At 54.5% G+C, this 17,384-nt stretch overlaps 7 protein-coding genes across 7 annotated transcripts; 2 read left to right on the forward strand and 5 right to left on the reverse strand.

Moving 5' to 3' along the window:
- Window positions 1–436: 436 nt before the first annotated feature.
- Window positions 437–1,385, forward strand: PG998_005247 (cutinase-domain-containing protein; the record flags this gene model as incomplete). The annotated part of the gene is made up of 3 exons (XM_066872065.1): window positions 437–586; window positions 659–867; window positions 974–1,385. The coding sequence occupies 3 exons, from the start codon at window positions 437–439 to the stop codon at window positions 1,383–1,385; spliced, it is 771 nt and encodes a 256-aa protein (XP_066732162.1).
- A 618-nt stretch (window positions 1,386–2,003) lies between these two features.
- PG998_005248 (uncharacterized protein) lies at window positions 2,004–6,068 on the reverse strand (the record flags this gene model as incomplete). The annotated part of the gene is made up of 6 exons (XM_066872066.1): window positions 2,004–2,084; window positions 2,160–3,844; window positions 3,901–4,712; window positions 5,067–5,317; window positions 5,541–5,924; window positions 6,042–6,068. The coding sequence occupies 6 exons, from the start codon at window positions 6,066–6,068 to the stop codon at window positions 2,004–2,006; spliced, it is 3,240 nt and encodes a 1,079-aa protein (XP_066732163.1).
- Window positions 6,069–7,171: 1,103 nt separating this feature from the next.
- Window positions 7,172–8,185, forward strand: PG998_005249 (uncharacterized protein; the record flags this gene model as incomplete). Its single annotated transcript, XM_066872067.1, has 1 exon — window positions 7,172–8,185. One exon carries the CDS (start codon window positions 7,172–7,174, stop codon window positions 8,183–8,185), a length of 1,014 nt encoding a protein of 337 aa, XP_066732164.1.
- A 732-nt stretch (window positions 8,186–8,917) lies between these two features.
- Window positions 8,918–10,787, reverse strand: PG998_005250 (dihydroxy-acid dehydratase; the record flags this gene model as incomplete). The annotated part of the gene is made up of 2 exons (XM_066872068.1): window positions 8,918–10,634; window positions 10,705–10,787. The coding sequence occupies 2 exons, from the start codon at window positions 10,785–10,787 to the stop codon at window positions 8,918–8,920; spliced, it is 1,800 nt and encodes a 599-aa protein (XP_066732165.1).
- Window positions 10,788–11,339: 552 nt separating this feature from the next.
- PG998_005251 (uncharacterized protein) lies at window positions 11,340–13,911 on the reverse strand (the record flags this gene model as incomplete). Its single annotated transcript, XM_066872069.1, has 3 exons — window positions 11,340–12,872; window positions 12,930–13,396; window positions 13,464–13,911. 3 exons carry the CDS (start codon window positions 13,909–13,911, stop codon window positions 11,340–11,342), a joined length of 2,448 nt encoding a protein of 815 aa, XP_066732166.1.
- A 434-nt stretch (window positions 13,912–14,345) lies between these two features.
- Window positions 14,346–14,855, reverse strand: PG998_005252 (uncharacterized protein; the record flags this gene model as incomplete). The annotated part of the gene is made up of 1 exon (XM_066872070.1): window positions 14,346–14,855. One exon carries the CDS (start codon window positions 14,853–14,855, stop codon window positions 14,346–14,348), a length of 510 nt encoding a protein of 169 aa, XP_066732167.1.
- A 677-nt stretch (window positions 14,856–15,532) lies between these two features.
- PG998_005253 (amino acid transporter) lies at window positions 15,533–16,933 on the reverse strand (the record flags this gene model as incomplete). The annotated part of the gene is made up of 2 exons (XM_066872071.1): window positions 15,533–16,572; window positions 16,654–16,933. The coding sequence occupies 2 exons, from the start codon at window positions 16,931–16,933 to the stop codon at window positions 15,533–15,535; spliced, it is 1,320 nt and encodes a 439-aa protein (XP_066732168.1).
- Between the last annotated feature and the right edge of the window lie 451 nt (window positions 16,934–17,384).

A 17,384-nucleotide genomic window follows, 5' to 3' on the forward strand; every position in this document is an offset into this window, starting at 1 on the left:
GATTCCACTGCGGCAGATGATATGTCCCATGGCTGTGACCCACGTCATCTGGAAATCTGCATTTCAACAGTCGCAGGTCGTTGCCAATGTCGTCAAGCTGCATTTCCCTCGGTCGCCAGCATCGCATAGTTTGGGCGAGAAGAAATCAAGCTTCGATATCGCAATGGGGTATCCCGATGTCGTGCCAATGGCGCCTCCCTCTGGCTATTGCTATAACTCCGCGAGTATGTCCCCTTCTTGTGGTCCAATGCGATGCCAAGATTCGACCGATTGAAGGTTCCAGATAGAGAAGAAGCGGCAGAACTTTTGATACACTGGAGTCGGGACACAGCCGATCGACCGCCCGCAGAAAGATCAACACCTCCTTTGGACGCTGGTTCACGCTCAAAAGTATCCCCCGGCAACATTTGGCTTCTGGAATCCCCGGGTTTCTAGGATGCGGTCACTCTTGCCTGCCCTAACGGTCATCTCTGCCGCCTGGGCCCAAACTTGGACGACGGGATGGGACTCTAAGGAGTTCCTGCAGTACGGGTGCAAACCCATCATGCTCTTCTTCGCGAAGGCAACCTTCGAGCCGGGTAACATGGTAATCGCCAAGAAACCTGTTTCCTTTTCAATACTTCCCCATCAGCTAACGTCGCCGTCGTTGGTGACCTAGGGTAACACCGTCGGGCCACGGATCTCTAATGCCCTCAAGTCAGCCTTCGGCGTTACAAACGTAGCGACCGAGGGCATTGACTACTGGGGCCTGCCGATCGGTAATTTCTACCCAGGCGGGGCGCCGCCGTGGGGTATCATCGAGATGGCGCGGCTCCTGACGGCCGCGTCGGCGTGTAATCAATCAGAGATCATCATAGCTGGTTACAGGTTGGTCTTCCTTATCTTTTCCGTGCGTTGTGCCACCCTTCACCCGCCCTTCGAGGCCAACCAAGGAAGCAAAGCTAACCCAGCATTATCTTCTCGCAACCAACAGCCAAGGTGCCGCCCTAACCCACCGCGCCATCCAATCCGTCCCCGACGCCGTGAAATCAAAGATCGCCGGCGTCGTGACCTTCGGCGACACCCAGACCCTGCAAGACGGTGGCCGGATCCGGGGGTTCCCGACCAACAAGACGCTCATCATCTGCAATCTCGGCGACGTCATCTGCACGGGGACGCTCTTGGTGTACCCGGTCCACCTCGACTACGTCAAGTGGGTGCCGACGGCCGTCGCGTACCTGATCGAGAAGCTGCTCGAGGCCGACGCAAGGGACTCTTTCATGGGTCTCGGCGGCAACATGGGCGGCGCGAACGTCACTGCGCCACCCGCGCTGCCAGAGCCGTCAGCTTGGCCTCCGGCTTGGACTGGTTCGATTGCACCGATGCCCACGCCTTCAAACGGGTAGTGATCAAGTGGGGTGGGCCAGGAAGAGGTTGCTGCTTGCTGCTCGTGGCTTTGAGGGCCTTGGTAAACATAGGCAGAGAGCCAATCAAGCATTTATGAAGTTGAGACAAAGTCGTCATGGCCACGGAGATACCGAGATGTAGATCACTTGTCTAGTTATTGATGTGTACTTGTTGTATACAGCTCAACAACCCTATTTTTACACTGTCACCGTTTCCCTCTTCCCATCTTTTCCAATATGTACTGCTACCCCCTGAAAGAAACTGGCCATCGTTGGTGATGATAGCTGGGAATATTGAGCGAAAATAACCAGGGGTGGGTGGGCGATGAAAACAAAGAAAACCATGTTTTAGTCGTCTTTCTCAAACCCGCAGGCCGGAGACAGAAACGAAAAACATAAATGAAAAAGATGCCCCTTATTGACGCCAAGCCCCCATACCCCACCCCCTTTCCGGAAACCCCTAACATGATTGACCAAGTATTCCTCATGCAACTCCAACAAGAAATAGTCACTGTCCATAGAATAAGTAAGTCATTTTTTTGCTCGCTTGCTCAAACAAGATGCCGCCGACAAGGACGCTCCCCAAGGCGATTGAACTGTCGGTATGTTGTGTTGCCTTCACTTCCTCTTGATAGTACCCGACCGGCCAGTCTTGATAGCCTTGAGCGTGCCCTGTTGACCAGGCTTTGCTTTCGATACCTGAAAATCACCATAATTAGCATCAGGCCCACCACAATGATACTCATCGTCAAATCGAGTGAGGAAATAACTTACCGTGGTAGCAAAGTCCAGACTGCTGACCGTCTCCTTGATGTCGTCTCTCAGCGGGCTGATCATGACAAACATGAGCGTCTTGCAGCTGCCGCCCAGACAGCTCTCCAGCATACGCGTCAGGGTCGAGTTGCGGTAGGGGATGTGCGAGGCGTTGTCCGCCAGAGCCGTCATGACCTGGCTAAGCGTCGACAAGCTTTTGTTGATGCTCGTGGCCTCCTTGAAGTTGTCGCCCTCAACCTGAGACTCCTTCACCCGTTCAGATCCGGCCAAGTCGATAAGGTTCAGCACGCCTTCGCTCACCGTGCCGTCGACATTGGTACCCGTGAGTTTGAGAGTGAACACCGAATGGGACCGGGACGACTCGCGGTTCATCTTGGTCGCAGCCACCGTTCGGTTCTTCATGGCTGTCTCGAGCATATCAGAGACTGCCTGGGGCGAGTCGAGAGCGGTTTCTTGGGACGTAACATAGTACTTCTTGGAACCTGGGTCTTGTCGGAGTTCGACCTGGTTCCTGGTGCCGTCGGCCCCAAGCAAATCGAACAGCCTCTCGTTGTAGACCTCAGTGAAGGCGCCGGTCATCTTGTACTCCCACCCAGCATCTTTCAGGTCCTCGGTCGCCTGGTAGATCATGTTCGTCGCACTGGGAATGATGGAATCTTGGCCGCTGCTCATGGTATACGTTTTACCGGATCCGGTCTGGCCATAACAAAAGATGCAGACCTTCTGGCCATCCAAGGCGCTTTGAACGAGTTGACTAATCTCGTCAAAGACCTTCTTATTGCCTTCGTCCGGGATGAACACGCGCTCAAAGTCATACGGCTTGGGTTCCAAAACTTCTTGCTGGAGGTAGTTCTTGGTTGGCACCATGAGAGTCATCTTGCCAATGTGATCGTCGTAGTCTCCAACCTCGGTGGCAATCTGGGCGCATTCCGTCTCGTTTCTGCCTGGACGAATACGACACATGACTCGGATGTTGCCTTTCATGGTCTGCAACTGCTCGAATAGCTTGCGACGCCGCGTTTCCTCAACTCGGAGTTTCGCCTTTGCTTCTTGTGCCTCGCGCTTGGCGGCAAGTGCTTCGTCCAGGGCAGCTTGCTTCTCGTCAGCCATGAGACGGAAGTTATCGAGCTGCTTCTGCTCATCGCCCTTCAAATGGATGAGAGCCGTCTGGCCGGCGGCAACCTGGTTCTCGAGATCGGTAATACGGCCTTCTTTCCGTAATAGCTGGGCCTGCATGTCGTCTTGGATAACCTTGGCCCGTTCCAGCTCCTTCTTGGTGACTTCAAATTGAACCAGACGTGCTTCCAGGTCTTTTCCACTCTCTTCGACACGCGCACGCGCATTCTGTTTCTCTTCATCCAAGAGCTTTTCCAGGTCCTCGGCTACCTTGTGTGCCTCATTGAGTTGACGTGCAAAGTCGGCGGACAGTTCCTCTCTCAGCCCTTGAATGCGCTTCCGTGACTCTCGTTCCAAGTCGTCTTTCTCTCGGGTGAAGTCGCGTATCCTGTTGTCAATATCATTCCTATGATCCCGAAGTAGATCTTCGGCGTCGTTACGCCGTGCTCTCTTCTCATCCTCCAAATCACGCTCGAGCATGAATATCCTCCGTTCGGCTTTGTCGAGCGCTGATTGCATTTCGGTCTTCTTAGACTCGAGGTCCGACTTCATGGTTTCCAATTCCGTTGCTGCAACCTGAGTCAGTGCCCTGCACCCAAGTCCACCTCCCTCATCAATCACTTACCTTTGAGGCGGAAAGTAGCAACATCTTCCTCCAAGGTCTTTTGGCCAATGATGGAGTGATTGATGATGTCCTTCATGGCTTTGAATTCGGATTCGAAGGTCCCTAATCTCTCGTCCACATCCCAGGCTACAAAGTTCGTCACGTTAGAAAACCTATTCACGAAAGAGGGAGACTTCATAGGAGAATGTGACGCCGCCACTCTCGCAGCCCGAATGGATTTGTACGCAGATTCGAATGATCGAGTCTGCCGTTCAAACTGCTCAATGGTTGGTGTCTTTGGGACCACTGGGCCTTCCTGTACACTGAGCCGAACTGACGGCGGCTCCTCCGGTTCAATGGCACGCTGTGGTGTTGTAAAATTCGGAGGAGGCATCAACAAGCTGCTTCGTGACGGCGGTGTCTGTCTTCCCGGATTCACTTGACCCAGGTTGTTCGGAGCTGAGGCTTCTAACTTCCTGCTCTCGAGAGATAAAGACGCCATTTGTTCGCAAATAGAGGCTTCTCTATCTACTTGTATGGGTTTCGCATAAGGGGTAGACGCGCCCTTGGCAGTGTTGTTCCTCTTTCTTTTGCTGATTGGCAGGTTGCTACAGCTTTTTGCCTTGGCAAGACGACGCGAGATATTCGTACCATTGTTGTTATTTGTGTTGTTGGATTTCGTTTCATCCTCCTCTCGGACACCCATGGACGTCACGGGGCGGCCATTTCTGGAGGCTGCTGACCGAACGCTCCCAGATCGACCATGAGAGTAAGACGTGTGTGACGAGCGTGAGGGTGGCCGGCTTCCTGGACCGATACTGCTGGCGTAACTGCTATTCGATGTGTGTCGTGAAGTATTCGAATTGTAAGATAGCGGACGTGTTGGTTTGGTGTTTGGTTTAGCCTGATTACAACGATTGTCAGCACACCCGCAAACCCAAATCCATTTCAAGAACAAGTCATCAAGGCATTGCATGGCTAGAGGCGTTGGCGAACATTGAGGCAATCCAACCAGTCAAGTTCATGGAAATCATCCTGAAATAGCGATGGGCGGCGGTCGGAGTAGTTGGCATTGAGCTGGAGCGAGACACCTTTCCCACCAAGGTCGTCGTTGTTCAGCCATGAAACAAAGATGTTGAAGCTTTTGATGCCGTTCGGGATCCGGAAGAAGGGGCGTCGGGTATCACAATGATCCTGCGGCTTTGTGATAGCCCGGCTTGAAAGTTCCAGTGCCGTCGATGGTGGCCCGGAGTTGGGATGCGGCTCCACCGGCGCGGACAAAGGCGTGTAGGTATCCCCGGAATTTAGAAGACGTGAGAATACGACGCGCAGAAGCACCCGCCATTCTTTGGTAAGCGACCACCAGAGGCGGGAAAGGAGTTGGCGAATCCTTAGGTAACAGAGCGCGCAGACAAGGCAAAGTAATTCCAGCAATAGCCTGAAAAGAATGGTATGGATGGAAGAAGTCGGTTCTGGCATAGTGCAAGAAAGGAGCTAGGGGCTCAAGCCAAAGACATAATTGTTGCTGAGAATGGCTGGGAGGTTGTTTCGGAAATCCGGGGGCCTCATGCCCATGCCCGTTGTTGAATGGATTGCCTTGTTGCCAGGAGCCTCACGGATTGGGGTTGGGAAGAGAAGAAAGATGGAAAGTGTAGACTTACAATGTCCTTCAGCGCGCTTCCCTTTACGAAGCTTCTAGCAGGGGTGGGAGCCGCAATTTGCGATCGTGTGGCGCCAGGAAATTCGGATGCCTTCTCGACTAATGTCTTGCGCTTTGGTTCGGGTTGCATAACTGCAAAGGCAATACTGGTCAGCAGTCGCGACCGATAAGCAGACAAACGGCCCGGTGAAAACCCATCGGCGCTGGTATTCGTACCTGGGTGCGGTAGCCCTCGTTTCGTGCCGCTGGTCGTCGAGGCGGGGGCGCCCATTCTCGTGTTGGACTGCGACTCGCTGATTTCTTGGAGGCCTTGGGATGTCGATGACGATAGCTGCGGTAATCTCGTCTGCGGCGGTCGTAGGCCCGAGGGCTTGCTGCTGTTGAACTGCATTGCCTAGAGTCAGCCTACTGATATTTCGCATTCCAAGCACCCCATATGCACTGCATCCTCGGGGATGGGGTCGTGTCGGCGCTGAGGGCGATGCGGGACAGGTAGACATACGCCGTTTTCCATGTCTACGTTCGCCATGATTTTGCGGTTGATGGCAATCTGGTAGACCAGAATAGAAACAAGGAGCCAAGCTCCAGATGGAGAAGCACCAGCTGGTGTTGTTGGTCGCGGCGACGGCGTCGTGGTGGTTATATAAACAGATGAAGTAATGCGATGCCAGAGGCAGCAGCGGTGGCGGTAGCGACGCGGACTGTGACGAGAGTTGTTGACCGCCTTTCGTCGTCGTCGTCGTTGGTGTGTTGCGTCCTGCTAGACAAGAATGGACGGGATCAAGTCGGATTGGAAGATGTCCCAAAAGCTGTGAGCACAATGCGCCGCGGTTCGATTTTGTGCAAAGCACGAGCTCGTCGTCATTTGCATTTGGGGGATCAGATTAACTGCGCTGGCTGCCACTTCAGAAGTAGCGGGACTTTGAGATTAAACACGGGGACCGAAGAGTGGATTGTTTATCCTGCATCCTCATTGGGATAGGCGTTGCTAGGGAGCTAGGTCAATAAATGGGCGGGGGAGCCTAGCCACAGTCGGCCAGCCACGAGCCACACCCAACACTCTTCCGTCTGATTCGAAGTCAAGCCACTCCATTAGCTCACGGGAGCACTGCATGCAACATGGCAACTTTGAATTTGCTGGTCTGCTTCCAGAAGCCCTCTTGCCATGTGCCACATTCACATGTCACCCAGCTGGCTGTTCTTAGCTTGAAACTGCAGCTGAGCGCAAGTAAGCAACCAAAGCAACCAACCTATCATGGTATTACGGAACCATTTCGATGGTTTGACGCACTTAAGTGATTAATAAGTCTGCGATTCTTACCTTTTGTTACTTCCTCACACATATCGTCTTGTGATTGCTCCTGCATCTGCTTGTTTGCTTGCTGCATCCAATCTTAACCCTCTTGTATCACCATAAGCTTCTCTGCCTCATCGTGACCTACCATACCCAATCTCCATCCACGCTGATGTCTCAATGACCCGCGCTCCGTCCTCGAATCCTGAACGTACCATATTAGCGATACCTACTTCGAAAACGCCCCCACCACCTGCACCGAACAGCGCCGTATCGTCCTTTCCGGAGGGGAAACGAAACCAACCTGTCTCCTACTTCGTAGCCACGCCGTCACCAAGATGGAGAAATACACACAATACCGCGACCGAAGCACGGGCATCTCGCCCTTCATGCCGCACAAGACCCCGACCTCGAGGACATCGCTGGTGCTGCACACCCTCATCTTTGCGTTCCGGCTGCCGCTTTTCCTCTTCTACAGCGCCGTCTACTTTCTGCTGCTCGCGCACCTGCCGCTGCCGACCTTCGCCCGCAAGCTGCTGCTCTGGGGCCTGCTGGGCATTCCGGGGATCTGGTGGGTGGACCTACAGCTGGACGGCGTGAAGCGGGGGTCCTTGTCGCAACAGCCTCCCAGTCGCGTGCCGCAGCCGGGCTCCCTGATTGCGGCCCAATTCACGAGCCCCGTCGACGCCATCTACCTCGCCGCCATCTTCGATCCCGTCTTCACCGTCAGCTACCCGGGCACGACCAAGGTGCGCCAGATCTCCCTGCTGAGTGCTATCTTCCTCGCCCTCGCGCCCGTCCAGCTGCACGCCCCCCATTCCTCGGCAGGACACAACCCCCACAAGCTCGTCAGCCTGCGCCGCGTCGTCGAGCAGAACCGCCACCGCTGCGTCGTCGTCTTCCCCGAGTGCGGCACCACCAACGGAAAGGGTATACTGCCCTTCAGTCTGAGCCTGCTGGGCGCCCCCGGCGACGCCCCCATCTTCCCCGTCAGCATGCGCTACACCCCTCAAGACATTACCACGCCCATTCCCGGTGCCTACCTTGCTTTCCTGTGGAACCTGCTCGCGCGGCCCACCCACCTCATCCGCGTGCGCATTGCCGAATCCGTCACCAACCGGGACATCGCCGGAAGCAGCGGCGCCGACTCTTCGCAAAAGCAAGACTCTCGGGCCAGCAGCGACGACGACGAATTCTATGGTGCCGGCGACGAGAAGCCCACGCCCGATCAATACAGGGTGCTGGACCGGGTGGGCGAGGCGCTCGCGCGGCTGGGCCGGAACAAGCGAGTCGGGCTCACGTTGAAGGATAAGGCGTCCTTTATCGAGGCTTGGTCCAAGGGGAAACGGTAAACGGCAACGACGGAATGAACACTAAAAGAAAGCAGCCGATTTGCGAGAAAGGTGTAATGGATATTATCATGTATGACTTGTGTAGTACTTAGCATTGGGTGGCCGGCAGAACAGAGCAATGTTCTCCCTTTCTTCTATTTGCAGGCGAGAAGGAGGTTTGCTGCTTATTTGCTTTCGGTGCAACGTGGCACAAATCCAGGTTGCATACTTCCTGTGGTGTACCGGTGTCGTCTAATGGATTGTGCGGGTGTGAGTGTAAGTGGCCACTTACTTGCAGTAAGGAGAAGGAATTTGGAATTTCGACTATCATTGTTTGCACTTGGTCACTTAACGATTCCCCAAAGCATCCTCTAGTTTTTGAAAGCATATTCGGTTAGAAACTCACAACAATACCATGAATCACTCCGTACGCGCACATTATTCATCATAACTATACTAATAGCGCCACTATCCTCTGTTGTTACATTCATGTACCTGGCTTCACGTTATACAGGAAATGTGTTCCCTGCTCGGCAGTTGCCAACACAAGAGGCCGAAATGGTGACATCTCATCAGGTACGTGTATGCAGTAACTCTCTTTTCTTTTTAGTAAAGTAAAACGAATAACAGTATTGCGCCTCTTGTAAGGTCCAAGCCAGCCAAGGAAAACCAGGTAACAAATAATATGTACATGTCGCGCATATGGCCACTGACTGATACATTTCAATAAACACTTTAACCCCTTTTAAGCCCTTAATCGGTGATACATCCCAAGCTAGCGTTCTTGACAACACGCGCGTACTTGCTCAGAGTACCCTTCTTGTACCTGGGCTCAGGGGCCTTCCACAACTTCTTACGCTCTGCCTTCTCCGCCTCGCTGACCTCCCAGTCAATGACGCGCTTCTCGGCGTCGATAGTGATGACATCGCCGTCCTCGACGAGACCGATGGGTCCACCCTCCATAGCCTCAGGCACGATGTGACCAATAATAAAACCGTGGCTACCTCCGGAGAAGCGGCCGTCAGTCAGGAGCGCGACATCGTTGCCGAGTCCCGCACCCATGATGGCGGAGCTGGGCTTCAGCATCTCAGGCATACCGGGGCCGCCAACAGGGCCGTCGTAGCGGATGATGACGACTGTCTTCTCGCCCTTCTTGATCTCACCCTTCTCAAGCGCGGTGATAAAGTCCTCCTCGCGGTTGAAGCAGCGCGCCTTACCGGTGAACTGGAGACCCTCCTTGCCGGTGATCTTGCCAACAGCACCGCCAGGAGCCAGGGAGCCGCGGAGAATGGTGATGTGGCCGGTAGGCTTGATGGGGTTGGAGAAGGGGCGGATGACCTTCTGATCCTCAGGGAAGTCCTTCCAGGACTCGACGTTCTCCTTCATCGTCTTGCCCGTGACGGTGACGCCGGAGCCGTCAATGATGCCCTCCTTGAGCAGGAACTTCAGCAGGGCTGGAGTGCCACCGATCTTGTGCACGTCCTCCATGACGTACTTGCCGCTGGGCTTCAGATCGGCCAAGAAGGGGGTGCGGTCACTGACAGCCTGGAAGTCGTCGATGGTCAGCTTGATGCCAACGCTGTCGGCGATGGCAATCAAGTGCATGACGGCGTTGGTGCTGCCACCCAGGATGTTGACGACGATCATGGCGTTCTCGAAGGCCTGTCGCGTCATGACGTCGCGGGGGCGGATATCCTCCTTCAGAATATGCTTAATAGCCTCGCCGACGTTTTCGCACTCGTTGCGCTTGGCGGGGTCCTCGGCTGGGAAACTGCTGCTACCGGGCAGAGTCATACCGAGGGTCTCGATGGCCGAGGCCATGGTGTTGGCAGTGTACATGCCACCGCAAGCACCGCTTCCAGGGCAGGCGTGACGGATGATGTCGAAGCGCTCCTCCTCGGTGATCTCGCCGGTGATGTACTGACCGTAGGCTTGGAAAGCGCTGACTAGATCAAGAGTAGCGCCAGACTTGCTGCAACCAGGCTTGATAGTGCCGCCGTAGATCATGATACTGGGACGGTTGAAACGGCCCATGGCCATCAGGACACCGGGCATGTTCTTGTCGCAACCAGGCAGGGAGACGTTGGCGTCGTACCATTGGCCGCCCATGACGGTCTCGATACTGTCGGCAATGATCTCCCGACTCTGGAGAGAGTAGCGCATGCCAGTGGTTCCCATAGAAATACCGTCAGAGACACCAATGGTGTTGAATCGGTAGGGCACGAGGCCGGCCTTGGCGACGGACTCTTTGACGATGGCCGACAGGTCCATCAGGTGCATGTTGCAAGGGTTTCCCTCATACCACACCGACGAGATACCAACTTGTCCCTTGTTCATGTCGTTCTCGGACATACCGGTGGCGTACAACATGGCCTGCGAAGCACCCTGGGACTTGGGTTGTGTAATGGCCCGCGAGACCTTGTTCAGGTCCTTCTCGTACCGGAGCGACCGGCTGGTGCTCAGAAAGCGGCTAGATGTAGATATGCCATGGTAAGCCAAAGTTCAGGCCTCGGTAGGAAAGAGAAAAGATCAAAACATACGCATTTTGAGCAGCACAAGGCGCCCGCGCGCTGCGAGCAAGAGCTCCGGCAGCTCTGGCACGGAGGAGGTTCTGCACAGCCATGGTAAAAGTCCGGAGGTTGAAAATGTTGATCGACTTCAATTGACCACTGGGCGGTAGCTCCCACTCCTATATTCGACACGCAGGAACCAGAAGGAGTTGTAGTATAGAAGAATCCAAGTCAATTGGCGTGCCCGTAAGCTTTGGCGTTCCCCCAGATGACACACGGAAAGGTCGTCGAGTCGGTATGGAGAATTTACAGGGAAATGGGCGACATCGGCAACAATTTTCTGGGCCAATACACAGCTTCAAAATCCTTGGCACTTGGGAATCCTTGAGCTCTGGGATGACATGCACACGCAGTGGACCCCTCAGTGGACACCAGCACTGGAAATCCCCCGCTGGAGCTTGGGCCTCCACCAGGACTGACCTTCACCATCGCTGCTATTGGCTTGCGATCTCGGTGGGGTCGAATGCTTGCTTGGACTTCCTTTTCACACTTGTTTGGCGACGAGATAGCTGGTGATTGAGTAGCTGGTTTTAAATGCGATAATATTATTCATATTGCAACCATAACTACATACATTCATTCATCTAGCAGATTTCAAGGACGTACTACTCATCCTCAAGAGCTACAGGAATTCCAAGCGCGTCTCCCAGCACCTGGTCAATCAGGAAGCTACCAGTTCCCTGCTCTAGCATGCGATTTAGGGCCTCGGCCGCTTTCTGGAGCGGACGGCGATCCGAGACGCCTCCGTTCAGTCCACTGGCCGATATGAAGATCCATCCCACAGCCCACGGGAGCTGGTTCTCTCGCTCCAGGTAGTCCGGTGTGTAGAGCTGCCGAAGAAGACTGTCGGTCGACTCTTTCACCGCGCGGAGTAGCTTCCAGCACCAGCGGTGGAAGTGGAGATAAGGAAAAGCGAACTCCAGAGTCTCGGCGTGGAGTGCCATAACGAGCGGTTTGATGAGCTGGTCCGGCGTCATTTTGCCGCCCTCGACAGCCTTTCTGCGAAGGGGGCGTTGAAGTTGCTTCTGTTTCTCCTGGCGCTTGGCAGGATCCTCGATCTGAGCCAGTTCTCCCTCTTTCCCGGGCTCCTCCTCGAAGAGACTCATCTCGATGATCTGGTCGACGTATTCTGGAGTCAGGTCAACTTGTCCCGTGTTCTCAACATAGCGGTCCTTAAACATAGAAAGTACGGGGTCGATATCCTTGATGCCGCGTGGACCGGCATTGGACGCCAAGGGCGTGTTCTTCCGGCTCTTTCCTGTCATTGCGGCTGCCGAGGTTCCCATCTGAAGGCAGAACTTTTTGAAGTAGTCTGTAGTATTCGCGGGCGCTTCACCGCCGATGTAGAAGCTTCCTTCACCCAACAAGGAGTACATCACATCCATATCAGCCCAATCACCCTCGACCAGCTTCTCACTTCGGAGAGCATTGTACAAATGCTGGCAGTACTGGAGGGAGCCCCAGGCATTGGCAACAGCGATCCCGGCCTCTTGGTAACGTTGCCGAAAGTTGTAGAGCGTAAGACCGCTCATCACGGGTGACATGCGGAAAACGCGATAGCCTTCAGTTTCGGGTGGCGGCATGCCGAACTTCTGATACATGCGCTCCTGGACTTTGCGCGGGGGGTCGGTTCCTATCCAATCTACCCGGTGCTGGAGATTCTTCAGCCAAGCATCGTTTTGGGCAGACCAGTTGGAGATCTTCAGCGTCTTGTGAAACTCAAAATGACCCTTGATGTCGTTGCTCATGACCGTGGACTGCTTCACCAGAGTGTAGAATGGCTGGTCGGTGTCCTCTCCAAGCTCATAGGTGATGTCGAGAAACGTCTGGGCAGCAAAGACAACGCCAAAGGTGATCTCTTTGGTTCGAATGGCATCTTCAATTCCACGGAGAAATTCATCCTTGACGGGCCAATCGCCAACGCCTCTGATAATGGTCACGAGCTCGGCGAAGTAAGGCATGAGAAGCGCACGATCTTGCTCGAACTTCTTCTGGCCGGTCAGCTTGGATCTGTTGACCTCGGGGTCGTAATAACCAAACATTCCGTCCTTGTACAATGGGACCTGTCCAGGCTGGACAATAGTGAGGAAAGACTCGACCATGCGATACGGGACGAGAAATGTGCCTTCCATGATATCCTAGGTTTTGTAGTTGATATTATCGTTGAAGTTGTCAGGACTCGGAGTCTTGAAAACGTCCTTCTCTTTCCATCCTCGGTTGAAGCATTGCATGAGGTGGAAGCGCTGCAGCATTTGACCAAGGCCCCCGTGGGGCGCCAACAAGGGCATTACATCCACTACCATGTTCCGGACCAGGCCGATGGCGGTATTGGTAGTGATGGCGGCGGCAGCCAGGTCAAACATGCCACTCTTGTAGTTGGACCAAACCCAGCGAATGTGGGCTCGGACTCTGTTCAGGTCATTGATGAGGGCGGTCAAGGCGAAGATGGCCTCCTCGAACGACGAATCCGTCTCAGCCTCGTATGTGACGTCGTCATCTCCTGTTTTTACGGGCCTCTCTGTATCTGGAGCGTTCAAGAACTCTTTCGACGGTTCGTAGACGGCAAGTCCGGCGAAGCGGTTGGTGATCTCGTCCGCGCTGGCGTCGTCTTCAGTGCGGGAGTGCCCGAACGGACGCAAGACGTCACGAACCTTCTCTAGGACTGATCGTATCAATATTGTTAGCAGAACGAAAGAGGGAGGCTTGGTTGAGAGGTATAATAAGCATACCTCCAACAAAGTACTGATGTTTGCTATCCTTCTCTTCATCAGTCTGGCCATGGTGAGCAAGCTGGTTGCTGAAAGCAGTGCGAGCAGCAATAACACGGTCTATCGTAGTTCTGAAGCTTGCTGGGACCTGAGGGGGACTTGCCCGCAACGAACTCAGCCAGTGTGATGAAATCAGCAATCTTGATGATATACTTAGGGCCGCTGGTGTTGTTGCTGTTGGCGTTGTTCTTTTCGGGCGGATTGACTTTCCTAGCCTGGGCGCGAGCCTTTCCTTTAGACGGCCGCCGCCGGGCTGCCCAGCAGCTCCCTTTCCCTTATTGGCATTGGCATTGGAAAGGAGATCAGAAGAATAGCCATTTGCTTTGGCAGTCGAGGCAAGCCATGTTGCCACCGAGTTGGTGTCTTGCTTGTATTGTGAGTATGTGTTGACCAAAGTAGATGGCAACATATTCCTCAATCGTGCAAGAATAAAGTCCAGACGATGATGTTTAACGAAAGAAAGCAGAAATTAGGAAGAAACGATGGCCTTGAGTTGAGTGCAATTCCTCTCGTCTGAAGGGTCGCCGGCGTTTGCAGTCCAGCCGTTGTTCCTAAGCAATCAACATTGGCCGTTGAGGTCGACCAGATGGTGGGGGGTTTCTTGTTTGTTTACAGCGCGCAACCAATAGTAAACCCCGCACGCTGTTGTCCCAGCGTTATAAGTTATGTTTCACTGAGAGGACTGACGCCGACTGAGTCGCACCAATGGCATTCACCGAGAGTCAGATTCCATGACTATGTGATATAACATCTTACTCGCTAATTCTAACGTACACTTTCCCCCGTCCATGCTGTCATTTCATTGGCGTAAGTTCATTCAGTAAGTACATGCAGTTTTGGCAATTAAGCCTCTTTCTCAGAAGAGAGAGCATCGTAGGGCGCCTTCTTGTTGACATGCTCCTCGCGTCCGCCTGTGGCCACAGGGGCAGTGTTGGCTCCCAGGGCGAACTTCTTCTCGGCTAGACGGCCGGGGTCGTTGGCGGTGCCGAACTCGCTGCTGGCGTTCTGGCCCTCGAGGTTCTTGTCTTCCTTCAGGTTCTTGCCATGAGGGCCGCTGGGGTCTTGGCTGTGCAGCGCATGTTGGGCGTAGCCAGGCGCAGTGCCCGCCGAGGCGGCGCAGCCGGACTTGACACCGGTGTCGCCTTCCGAAACGGAGGATGAGGTGTTCTTGGAGTAGCCTTCCTGCGGCATGGAGGCGGAGGCGCCTTCACTGATGCGGTTGCTGGCCTGGAAGGCTTGCGACTCGGCGGCCAGCGAGTCAGTCCGAACTGCACCGCTTCCCTCATGAGTAACGGGGGCTTGGTTTCCCATGGTCACCTTGGTACCCTCGCTGGGTGCTTGTCGTCCGGGCATTTTGATATTGGTGGGTGTGATGTGGTGATATGTTACTGAGAAGTTGATTCGGGATTCACGGGCGAGTGGTATTGTCCGTGTGTGATTCTTGAAGCCGAACTGGATGAAATGGTGATTTGAACTGATCTGATGAATTCTAATTCCATCCAAGTGATGGGACTGAGCCCTTCTTAAACCGGCGAGAGAGACGAGCCTCGTCTCATCTCGATTACCTCAAGCTCCGTGACGTCACGTCAACGGAGCTCTATCCGACGGCTGTGTTGCAGCTTTATGAGTCTATGACTTCACAGGGCTATCAATCAGCTACTTGGCTATCAAATCAATGGATGAATCTATGGAGAATCGATGCATGGTTTGTTGATCTGCGACCAGGAAAGAGACCGATACTGCCGACTCTAGTTTGCAATTCGAGATGCTACGGCAAGCCTGTAGATCCCGCTGTCGTCGGTGGTGGAGTTGGCGCTACGGACCATTTCATCCGCGACAGTCACCAACCAATGGAGTCCAGAGTTAGTTCAGTGCCACGACAACTCGCAGTTCGGTACAATTATGGCATCTTCTTATCAACCGCTACCGACTGACTGTGCTGTCTCGATCGATCTCCAGCCCCCAAATGATTTTTGCACACTGTTGCTCCTTGGTAGCATGCTCAAGAGGGAATCAGATACGTAAGTATATCAACACTGGAACGGTCTAGGTAGCGACCCTTCTGCCGCTGCCGCCTGCATCGACACGATGGTCGCGTAGAGGCCCCCAATGCAGATAAATGCACCCGCCACGACCGTCAAGACATTGATGGTGAACATCACCGGTCGCCGGGTCCAAGCGCGGAATCCACCCTTGAAGTAATACGTGTCGTGGAGCCAGAACGCGCCTGCGAGGCCGTACGTGTACCAAGCCGCAAACAGCGCTGCCGTGATGCCAACCAGGTAGTTGAAGACGGGGATGCCCACCGCGAAGACGAAGGCGGCGACGTTGGCCAGCAGGATCAGAAGCGCCCAGGTGCCCCAGCCGATCCAGGTGTGCGAGTGCAGGTGGCGGCCGTGCCGGAACAGCCTGACGAAGACGAGCTTGGCCGCGGTGTGGCTGTACAGGCTACCCGCGAGGAAGAAGTTGGGGATGGCCAGCCCGAAGCTGACCTTGGACCATAGCGGGCTCAGGCTCAGAAAGCTCGGGCTCGCGACGCCCGAACCGATGTACCAGTAGGTGACGGCCGCGAACACGATGTAGAAGCCCGTGGCGACGATCTGTAGCGTCCAAGCCGCCTTCATAGCGTCCTCGGGTCGGCGCATCTCCGAGATTAGGATAAAGAACATGAAGTGGCCGGCGTAGGCGAAGACGGGGTTCGTGATGCTCACAAAGGCCGATGTGAAATCCGTGGCCACGGCGATGGCGATGTCCCCCGGCGCGACTGGAACCGCGGCCGCGCCCGCCATGGCGACGACACCGGCGATTATTATGGATGCGGCGGCAATGATGGAGAGCCACGCCAGCTGGTCAAGGGTGCGTGGGAAGCTGAAGAGCGTGATGGCGGTCGCGAAGATGCCCGTGAATGCAACTGCGCACAGCCGGTGATCCGACAACTCGCTCAGAGCGAGCTGCCCAGCTAACATCTGGCTCCCGGTCCCGCACACGGCGAATATTATAGTGCCACCACCCAGGATTTCCCGGCCGATCGGGCCAAACATGACTTGCCCGGCGTCTCCCATGTTGTGCACTGCCAGTAACACGGGCTTGTCAATTGCATTTTCAGGAGAAACACACAAAACGAAGTTTCAAGATCCCACGGCAAACTTACCCTGTGGACGTCGGAGCTTGAACTGAATCAAGGCCCATGCGGTGTAGGTCGCAAAACAACCCAAGAACATAATGACCACAATACCCGGGACGATGCCGACGGCGGCCAGGCTGCTCGGGAGGCTGAGCATGCCGTTGGAGACAATCTCGGTGATCATGAGCACGGCAACCATCGGCCAATGCAGCGTCTTGTACTGGATGTCGTGGCCCTCTTCAGATCCGAACACGTCATTGACGGTTGCAGGCCCGGTCGGATGGACTTCGTCGTCATTTCTGCCCATTTCGACACCACCGTCATTGAGACTAAGCTGCGGGGGCTTCTCGCGAGGCATCTCACCTTGATGGTAAATGTTGTTGAGGCTTCTTGCAGCTGTGGACACGGCTGATATCCCCGTGTACTGTTTCACATTAATCGCCACGCAGCTACCCAACAGTACTTAGCCACAAGACTTTTGAGTCGTGCAAGTCAGATTGTGATTCGTTGATACTGGGTAAAGCGTTGGAATGGAAACAGCCCGTATCACAGCTACAGAAGGGGGGCGTTCTTGATCGAGAACTTTAGGGTAATGGGAAACATATGTTGCCCTATCAATTCAACCCATCACCCATGCATATATATCTCTGCGTCAGTAGGCGGGGTTGGAGTGTCAGTCATACGGAATACGTTTACGGCTGACTGCATAGGGGGTTTAGTGCGGGGGGGCGTTTGGTTATGCGACACATTTCCCATTG

This window comes from Apiospora kogelbergensis (assembly GCF_038363985.1).
Source record: "Apiospora kogelbergensis strain CBS 113332 chromosome Unknown utg000003l_segment0_segment0, whole genome shotgun sequence".
Classification (NCBI taxonomy): Eukaryota; Fungi; Ascomycota; class Sordariomycetes; order Amphisphaeriales; family Apiosporaceae; genus Apiospora; species Apiospora kogelbergensis.